This window comes from Saccopteryx bilineata, chromosome 1, assembly GCF_036850765.1.
Source record: "Saccopteryx bilineata isolate mSacBil1 chromosome 1, mSacBil1_pri_phased_curated, whole genome shotgun sequence".
In the NCBI taxonomy this organism is placed as follows: domain Eukaryota; kingdom Metazoa; phylum Chordata; class Mammalia; order Chiroptera; family Emballonuridae; genus Saccopteryx; species Saccopteryx bilineata.
In genome coordinates this window covers 279022987-279033296 of record NC_089490.1, presented here as the reverse complement: position 1 = coordinate 279033296, position 10310 = coordinate 279022987, and the positions used below count along the sequence as shown (strand labels likewise).

The 10310-nt window shown below is 48.3% G+C and overlaps 1 protein-coding gene across 1 annotated transcript in view; it reads left to right on the top strand.

Annotated features, from left to right (window-relative positions):
• Nucleotides 1-1470: 1470 nt before the first annotated feature.
• The window catches only part of DAP (death associated protein), a 53706-nt gene continuing 44866 nt past the window's right edge, over nucleotides 1471-10310 (top strand). Inside the window, exon 1 of the mRNA XM_066243655.1 lies at nucleotides 1471-1778. Coding sequence (XP_066099752.1) covers nucleotides 1724-1778 — 55 coding nt within the window. The 5' untranslated portion in view covers nucleotides 1471-1723. The remainder of the gene's footprint in view (nucleotides 1779-10310) is intronic.

The window sequence follows — 10310 nt, the reverse complement described above, 5'->3', positions numbered from 1 at the left end:
AAATAAACTTAAAACATCACTTTTTAACTATACAGCACCATTGGACATACATTAAAAATATTAATAAAATCAATTGGTTATATAACCTTAAAGCTTCTTTCCATATAGAATCCAAGTCAGTGTCTGTAAATTTTCCTCTAAGCTGATGATACTATATGCAAATTTTGATGAGTGCAAGGCAATGATGACAGTATAATTACTGCCACCTGGCCAACAGCTGTCCTGACATTAATGATATTTAATTGTGAGGGGTAGAGTCCAAGGTCAATGCATGGTATGGTCATTTCTATGTGTACCATGATGTAGAGTTGGCAATGCTGTGTTAGACACCCAGGTAGAGAGGTCAAGGAGGCAGGGTGGGATGTGAGTCGAGCTTAGGGGAAGGGCAGAGATAGAGAAATGGGTTTGCAGATTTGGCATCCATAAGTGTTTCCATGATAGTTAAAGCAATGTGTCTGCATATGACCACTGAAGCAAAGTCTAGATAGAGGAAGCTAATATTGAGCCTTGGGACAGTCAAAGGTTCAGAAATCTGAACAGGAGTCAACCAACCCTACTCAGAGTTAGCAGTCAAGGTAGCTCCAACACTGGTGTCAAAGTAGTTATGAGGCATCCCTGAAACTAAGGAGGAGGGGGACAGTCTGCTAGATCAAATGCTGCTGAGGTCAAGTAAGATGAGATTGTTAAAGTGACCACTGATTAGATTGGGCAGCATGGAGGTCATAAGAAACCTTGAAAAAAGAACTTTCTGTGGTTGTGACCAGCCTTTGAGTAGCTACCTGGATGATAATGAGATGGATTGGAACAGGTTGAGGAGATGAAGAGAGCTGTTTAATGTTTCCTTTTCTAAAGAAAGTAGGCATGTTTGAACGCTAATCCTGCAAGACTAGGATAACTGTAGTTGCAAAATGCTTGAGAAGGTGAGAGGTATGCCAACCAGGACACAAGAGCAAAGGGTCGGCTTTGGTCAGAATCACCATCCATCACAAGAGAAGGATCGCAGGGAGTGGCACAGACACATTCCTCCGAGAACTCTGTCCTGGTTTCCAGGCTTCACAGCGCTGCTCTTCTCAAATTTAACAAATTCCTGCTATCCTCTGGCCGCTGGTCGGTCCCACCTGGGGTCTCATTTCCGCATGGAATTAATCACTCCAAGTGTGAGCAGGACGAAGACACCTGGAAGACGGTTCCCTAACCACATACATCTGCCCCGTGGGCGGCCCACGACGGCGGCTCAGCTCCCCCACCGATGTCACCATCTACCTGGTGCGCTTGGCTGAGAGCGGCCCACGGAGAAGCCATCCTCTCGCTAGGCCATTTTCAACCTCCAGTGACTGCCTCTGCCAGGCTCAGCCCTTACCTCTTCTAACCGTAAACGCCCCTCCCACGAACCCCTCCCACTTCCTCCGCCCGCCGCCAAGGCTTCCACGTGGCACTGCCGACTGCGCAAGCTCAGTACACGGGGCGCACAGAGGCCCGCGGACCAGGCAGGGCGCCGTGAAACTAACGCGCAGGCGTGCGCGGGCAGGAGCGCGCCACGTCGGCGCGCAGCGGCCGCGCCCCTTCCCGATGGCCGTGATCGGCTAGCCCGCGCGCGGCCCCGCCACCCCACGCGCGCTCCTCCCTCCATCCCGGGCGCTCACGCTCGTGCGCACATCGCTCCCGGGCCCCCGAGCCCGCTGTTGTCGCTTGGGTCCCAGCCCCTCCGAGACGCGGTTGCACCATGTCTTCGCCTCCCGAGGGGAAGCTAGAGACGAAAGCTGGACACCCGCCCGCCGGTACTGACTTTTTTCCACTTTCTCTCCTGTTGCGGGTCCCCAGGGCGGGCTCGATCCCGCGGGCGCGGGGCGTGGAGCGCGGAGCGCGGAGCGGGGCTCCTGGCGGGGAGGCCTGGGCTCATTGCCCGGGCGCGAGGCGCGTGGGCTTACTAGCCGGCATGGGACCTGTGCACTCTTGGGGTTTTCTGTTATACTGAGCCCCGCGTTTGGCGAAACTCGTTTCTTTAAAGTATGCAAAGCATCGCAAGCCTGTGGCAATTGCATGCAAATTAGAATGACTTGAATAAGCCTAGTTGGACAACTTACAAAAAAAACAAATAGGGTGGCGAATTCTTGCTTAGAATGTGCAGCTGTTTTAGAAAAACGAGTAGCTGACACAATAAAAGTCCATGTTTTGTATGACGGTGGTGATTATTTGTAGGTTGACAGCATTTCATACTGGAAAAAAGAAAAAAAGAACCAAAGAAGTGGAAATTTTTTTTATCACTAATCATTCTATATGACTTTTCCCCCCAGGTTCTTTTGCATCCAGCTTTTTCTCAAAAGTAGATTTAGTGTGTGTGTGTGTGTGTGTGTGTGTGTGTGTGTTTTCAAATTCCAAATTCTGTGCCAAGGAAGTTAAACCCAAGAAAGAGTCACTTTCTTAGAAAATCTGAATCTGAGCAGCCCATATGTTCATTCTGCCACTTCGGTTCCTGTTTGCTCCTTCACTCTGTTCCAGCTGGTCATTTCCATTTCTGCTTACCTTTGGAGTAACAGTGGGTGGGTACTTATTGAAGGGCACTGGGAGAGCATGAAAGGTGCCTGGATCCCAGAAGTCAGGTCACCTCGACGTGTGGTCTTCTCTTAGGGTCTTAATTGCACAGGTCAGGGCGATAAACTCAGTCTTCTCGTGGCAGAAGCCTTAATGCAACATGGCTGCTCTGTCCAGCATATTTGTGCCACCTTCTTGTGACAGTGAAGATTCCCTTTATTTCCGTCTGACTCCCTCACACGGGGCACTCATTCTCTGCTTCAACACAATGAATAAGCAGCTCTTTGCGTAGAGTGTATTCCAAAGTAATATTTTTCACTGGTGAAAGAAGCTCTCAACAAGAAAACGAACCTGCACTAGGGAAGAAAAATGGCTAACCGTTGCCTGGGGATTTAAGAGGTGTGGGATTTTAGAAAGTACTTTCACTGGAGTGGAATATAGGCATTGGGGGTCTTTGTGTTGCATTGATTTTTTTTTTTTTAAAGTACCTCAAAGAGATTTTCTTTAAAAATAACCTGAGCTTTCAATCCTACCTCAGCAGTTACATGTCCAGCCACCTGGTGACCCGGACAGCACTGCAGGGAGGAACAGCTTTCTTTACATGCCCTGTCCCAGGGTAATGGGTGGCAGTGAAGCATATATGTTGGAATGATACCAAATCAAAGTAGTAGTAACTAAATTGCTTATAGAGACATATCAATGTGGAGATTTTTAAGATCGCAGATATTAATTGTGCATATTAACTCCCTGAGAGAAATTTCATGAGGGACTTTAGTTTTTCTTTGAATTGTAAACAGCTAGGCTTTGTGAAGTACAAACTAAATAGCTTATTTATGTCTGAGGAGAGATGAGCAAACTTATTTGTTCTGGTGTAGCAGTGCACTTGGGTTCTAAGTTTTGAGACCTGTCACTTCTCTAGGGCTCAGTTTTCATAATCTGTGAAATGAAGGGATTGGGCCAGATGACCTGGGATTGTCGCAGAAGAGGGCTACCTTCGCCACTGTAACTCTCACTGGAGCTCTGTCCCTTCCATTCATCAGGATGCAAGCCCAAGGGTAATTAATCCCACTGATAAACTCCTCAGGTGACTTCAAGGCAAGTCCTTTAGCCTTTGGGGTCCTGCTCTCATAGGCCAGAGTTGGAGGTTGGGCCTAGCATCCTGACTCAGAGGTACAGGTGAGAGAAGGGCCTTATGTCAGTTGTATTTTGCCTCATATCAGTACCACTCACGTCCGCTTTCTCCTACAGAGGCCTCTGTGGGAAAGCTTTTTATGGCAAAAAGCTGAGAGTATGCGGGTGTTCTTGTTTATTCTGGCACTGCCAGAGAGTAAGCAGCTCTGCAGAGCTGATGTAAAAAAAAAAAAAAAAAGAAAGCAACCTTCAATAATAAAGGATAATCATCAAGGATAGCCAAGAGCAAGTTCATAAATCAAAGTAACAGCCTTGAAAACTTGGGGTACACTTTCATTAAGGGTTTAAATTGGATAATACAGATTTGTGCTTAAATCCTCAATCAGAAACAATAAAATTCTCTTTCATGACTATCTTCATGTTCTTTTGTGTTTTCTCGTTATTGCTGTCTGAACCAAGCATCCTCCTGTGCATTCCTGCATCCCCTGTTTCCTTACTTAACACACTTACCTCCACCTGTCTGCCTCTCTTGCTTCCAGTCTGAGTCTTACTGATGTTGTCACCCCCAAGGGCTGGCACAATGCCTGGCACAAAATACTTAATAAACAGCTCCTGAGTGTCTTCAGAGCTTCTTAGCACCTCTCTCTTCCCCACAACACGCGGGGCCTGCTGTGTTCTCTATTTGCGTTGTCCCCAATGTGTGCTAGCGATGCAGGGGTGCCTTCAGCCAGTTTAGGCAGCATCATAACAGTGCAAATAGAAATGAACATTTGCTGAGTGTTAACAACGTGCCTGGTGTAGGGAAGGAAAAATATTATCCCTAAACCTTCCAGGTTCTTGGCAGAGACACCCCTCCCCACCCCCATAATAAAGACAAATTAATAAGAGAAAAGCAAACAGAAGTTTAATAACAACAATACCTCCTCTATACTTGGGAGAGACCCAGGAAAACTGAGTAGCTCCTCCTGATATGGCCCAAGCCACCACCTTAAGTACCAACTTCAACTGAAGACAAAAGAGAAACGTTGGGGAGTGGGGAGCAAGGAGAAGGAGATGCTTACAAATGGAGACGTCCATTATAAATGTAAACGTCCCTTACAACAGGGTAGCTTGTCGGATTTTTCCTTGTCTGCTGTTTCTTAATCAGCTCAAAATAACCTGTATGCCAAAGAAGCATATTTTAGAATGGCGTATCCTGCTCTCCTTCATGGACACTGTTCTAAGCCCTTGGCTCTTAGTCATCTTACAGTTGTGATATAGAGGACAACTCCATTTTAAAAACTGGCCAAACTATTTGGAGTGTCCTTTTGGAGCCAGTGAGTTCAGGGGGACCGGCGTGTAGGTCCTTTGCCTCTTGGAACCTCAGCAGCCCTTCTCCACGAGGGGCTCCATCACTTGCCGTGCGTCTCCTCCCAAGATGTGAGGTTAGTGAGGCGTTCACAGAGGCTTCTGCAGAGTGGAGGGAGTGCAAACACAGCACCTTACTGATGGGTGGGGATGGTGTGCTGCACTGCATCCTGGCCCTGCGCTGTGGCCGGTCCTCTGCGAAAGTAACCAGGTCTTCGTGATTTCAGACCTCTCCACTGCTCTTGACTACAAAATATTTATATTATATCTGCAGAGAAATGGGGTGAGACTGCTTGTTCTGGGAGAGTTCCTGCAAATACAGATTAGCAGAGTTAGAATTAGTGAGGTTCTGCTCCATCAAAGAGTGCTGAGTCCCTCAGCAGAAGGAAGACGTAATTATAAGCTGCACGATTGCTCATTTCTGCCAGTCTTCACGAGTCAGTGGCAGTGATGTGGATAACATCTCCTTATTAAATACATTTTGCCGACCCCGGTCCCCTCCAGTTCCCAGGGGAGCCAAAGCCGTATGTCAGTAAAATTCTCATAAATATAATATGTGATAGTGCTGAGAATGAATAGTTTTACATATGGTTATGAAAAATAGGCTTCACATCCCTTCTAGAACTGAGTCAAATGGACATATAAAACAATTGTGTTTACTGAAAGTAAAATGAGAGATCACTTTTTTCAGTAATTTCAAAATGATTCCATTCTTAATTACATTAACAAGTCAAGAGACACGAGTTAAGCATGCATTTAAAAAGTTGTGGGTGATAATTCTCCCTGAAATATCTTCTGCAGGACAGTTTTTATATTCTCTAACACTATTTCTAGAAATGGAAGACTAATTAGCTCTTTATTGTATAAACCGTGTAGTCACAGGCTTGCTAAGCATACCCCCAGTGTTCTCAGCCCAATCACTGGTCAACACTTAAACTTACGGGGAAGAGGTGTGTCTTTGCTGTGGCCATGCCGTGGAAAAAGACCCTTTTAATCACTATGCTTTTTCAAAACCTTCAGTCAGGGTGGACCGCTGCATTTGTAAGTTGTGTTTTGAATTTACCCTCTGCTCTAATACCCTGGCTTCTGTGCATGTCTGACCGAGCACTGCCCAGTGCATTCTGGCTTGGTTTGTGAGTGCTTTCCCTTTTCCAACCTCAGACATCTTTTTATTTCTCTGGAGAATATTCACTTTTGTATAAAATACTGTATTAGTTACAGTTGTATCGTACTCACTATTGTAATAAACAACCTAAAATGTCAGTGGCCGAACAAGTCAAGGTTTATTTCTTTCTTGGGCGGCACCTCCTGTAAGTCACAGGGCAGAGGTCCAGGCCCCTCCTGCCACATGACTGCCATCTCGATGTGTGGCCTCTGCAGAGGGACAGCAAGTGTAGAACATGGTGCGAGGCTTTATGATGCAGCCTGTGCGTGGCAGGTGTCACTGTTTAGTTGGCTGTGGCTGAAAGCACAATGCACCTAGAGCTTGACTGATCACAACTGGATTATCTTACAGTCCTGGAGGTGGAAAGGCCTACTGGGTCTCACAAGGCTAAATTCAAGGTGTCTGCAGGATTGTGTCCTTCTGGAAGCTCAAGGGAAGAATCTGGTTTCCTGCCTCTTCCGGGCTCCAGGGGCTGCCCCAGTCTTTGGTGCATGGCTTCTTCCTCCATCTCCAAAGCCGGCAGGGGCTGGTCACGTCTCTCTCCCATCATGACTCTGACCCTGATTCTTCTTCTGCCTCCCTTTCCACATTTCAGGATCCTTTTGATGATAATGGGTTTACCTGGGTAATCCAAAATAATCTTTTTTTATAGTCAGCTGATGAGTGACCTTAATGCCATCTGTGACCTAACTGCCCCTTGCCATGGAACCCAGCCCATCCACAGGTCTTGGGGACATAGGTATGGACATCTTTAGGGTGGAGGGCATTATGCTGCCTACCCATGCTCTTTTCTCGCTGCTTGGCCAGGACGCAGGTAAATGGCCTCAAATGAAATACAGTGGAGGCTGGGGGTGAGGTGGGTGAACACCTCACCAGTGCCTGTGCCGGGCTTCTCCAGAGCACCTCCAGGCATGGGTCCTACTGTCTCTGGACTTTTTATTTTTATTTTTCTGAAGCTGAAAACAGGGAGAGACAGTCAGACAGACTCCCGCATGCGCCCGACCGGGATCCACCCGGCACGCCCACCAGGGGGCAATGCTCTGCCCCTCTGGGGCATCACTCTGTCGAGACCAGAGCCACTCTAGCGCCTAGGGCAGAGGCCAAGGAGCCATCCCCAGCGCCCGGGCCATCTTTGCTCCAATGGAGCCTCGGCTACGGGAGGGGAAGAGAGAGACAGAGAGGAAGGAGAGGGGGAGGGGTGGAGAAGCAGATGGGCGCCTCTCCTGTGTGCCCTGGCCAGGAATCGAACCCAGGACTTCTGTATGCCAGGCCGACACTCTACCACTGAGCCAACTGGCCAGGGCCTCTCTGGACTTTTTGAAATCAGCCTCCTTTAACTCCAGGACACCCCTGCAGCTGCCCCACCTCTGCTCAACTTTGGCCCCATCGCTGCCCAGCAGGGTCCCCCTCCTGGTCCTGTCACCAGGCAGTCTGTCCTTTGGGTCACAGCCCCAACATGAAATGGAGCGTGCACTGCTGTGGAAGACAGAGCCAGCCTGTCCAGGCCTACACACCGTGGCTCTGAACTTCCTGTCTGCCTCTGGAAAGTGAGTGGGGTTACCTCTTGTGTAATTTAATGACCTTCCCGCCTTAAAGACCTGTGGTTTTAAGTGCAGTATAGCAGTTTCCCTTCATTCTTCCTCAACCCTCTGAGAGCTGAACCGTCAGGGATACAAGGTCAAGAATTTATCAGGGGCTCATTTTTTGGCACAAGCTATTAACTTCCACTCGCCGCCCATGGACCTGAAAGCCCCTCTCAGAACTCCACAGTCTCGGGGACAGGGCTCGCTGTGGGACCCCCTAACTTTTCACTGGGGTTCCCAGTCTCCACACAACATCTCTCTGGCTTTCCCACCCTAGCCTCCCACTTTCTCTGTGGGGTTCCCAACTCAGACCCAGCAGCCCCCACAGACAGGAGCGACATTTTTACTAGCCCGGGGTCTCCCCTCCCCTGGTAGAGGATCTCTTCCCTGAGACAGACCTTTGCCTTGTCCCACCGCATGTCACTGGACCCAGGGTGGGCCAGTTCCATTTCCACTTTGCCTACCTGCCACTGCATTGCTGTACGGGAGATGATTAGGTTTACTCCGGGACTACCTGGTGGTTTTCTGTTTGTTTTCTTTTCTCATCTGGACAGTTCCCTCTATTAGCTGGATTCACTTTTCTTTATATATAACTTTCCAGTAGCTCCTCTCAGGCAAGAACAATATATGACAAAAATAAGACAGCATATGCTTATAAGTCTTGCTCCAACCCCCGAAGTCAGTGCTTTTGGGACATTTGCGTGAATTAACAGACCCTCCTGCTCCCCGCTAGAAACCACACCCTGCTTCATGGGATGCTTACACTCATGAGCGATCCTGGGGAGACCCCTCTCCTCCCCTGCCCGTCCTCCAGCGATGGCTCTTTCTACCCCATTGAGCATGAGCAGAAAGCAAGCTGTTGGTGACGCCCTCCCACTGCAGGCACCTGCCGCCTGAGGGGATGCCCAGCTGTGGGAGAGTATGGTCAGTTTCCTCATTATTCCTTACCTGGCTCAATCTGACTGTGGAGGATGCTGCCTTTGCTCCCTCTGCGCGGTGGGCAGGGAGCTGCTCTGCAGAGACCTTGTAACGTCAGATGCGCCTTCTTCCCCCACTAAGCAGCGGGGCACCCAGAACCTGCCCATAGGCCATCGCCCTGTGCTTCCCTGAGGAGCAGTGATGCTCCTTTTCCAGAAGGTTTGAGCTGGGAAGAATGGCCTGCAGGGTGGGACTCAGGGCACAGGCTGCTGGCTCAGGTCCAGCTCTGTCCCTGGCTGTGTGGCTGTGGCCCCTGGCTTCCCCTCCTTGTGCCTGGCGATCTCCTCCATAGGGTCATTGTAAAGTGTGAGGACACATGGCCATTGGTTAGAATGGTGTCCGGCACATAGCGAGATGGAGAAGAGCTACCAAGTCCAAGTTATTTAGGATCTGCGATTCTCCAGAATACTAGGATAATTTTCCTCATGGTAGGAGGAGGAACTGACGACTGTCGGGGTGAGGGTTAGCTGACTACATCAGAGAGCCATGTGAGGAGCATTCGACAGGGTGTCACGTACTCCTCCACACCCCATGAGTCACAGTGTCCTCTGCATTGTACTTATGAGAAGCACCAATGAGGAGATGATCCTCTGAAAACTCAGGACTGAAGGTCTCTCTGGGTGCTAGATGCCCATGGTTAGAGCCTGTTTGACAAGAGCAGTTGACAGGTCCCACTGGGGATGTTTCACATGTGCTATCTCATTTAATCCTTAGCGACCTTCTAGGGGCCAGGGGAGAGCACTGTCATCCTTTCTTCACAGACAGAGGACCCTGTGGATCAAAAAGACTTAGCTAGAAACTTACCCCCCCCCCCTGCACACACACACATGTGTACAGGTGAGCACATGGGCAGAACTGGGATTTGAACCCAGGAGTCTGGTTCAAGGACCCATGCCCTGAACCTCTGCATGGAACTTCTGCTAAGAGGAAGCTTGTTATTCTTTAAATTTGAAGTTCTTGTTTGAATAACAGCAATGACAAATATCCATGATTTTATTTTTCTAATGTCTCATAAAAATAACTATATTTGCAAATATTCCACCAAGATTTCTGCAGAAATAATGCTGCTTTTGTATTTTCACAAATGAAGAGATCTAGTGACAATAACAAAACAATCCCAATAAATATGTAAGGTCATATTTTTCTTGGCAGGATTGCAAGTTGAGATGAATCTGTCTCACCCTTGAGTTATTACTATTGTTATTGCCCCTTTTTACTGCTGCACCAATCACCACACATCCTGTCAGGGGTGGATGCAGTTAACTGTTTTCATAAAACAAATTAAAGGAAGGCCAGTGTGGAGTGACTGCACTTTGCCCTGTGTACTCTGACAGACAAGTGGACTGGCCGCTCCTTGCAGGACTCAGATGACACAGCAAATGTCACCTTGACGTGCATTGTTGATTTTCTTTGTGGTCACTTGCACAGCCCTTTCACTTTTCGTTAGTTTATAAAAAACATTCGTGGGTTATAGTTTTCAGGTTTTATGTGTGCCAAGTTGAAATGATTCAGAGATCATTTTTAAGTGGGCAGCTGTATTTGTTCGCTCGGGGTGCTATAACAAAATACCACAC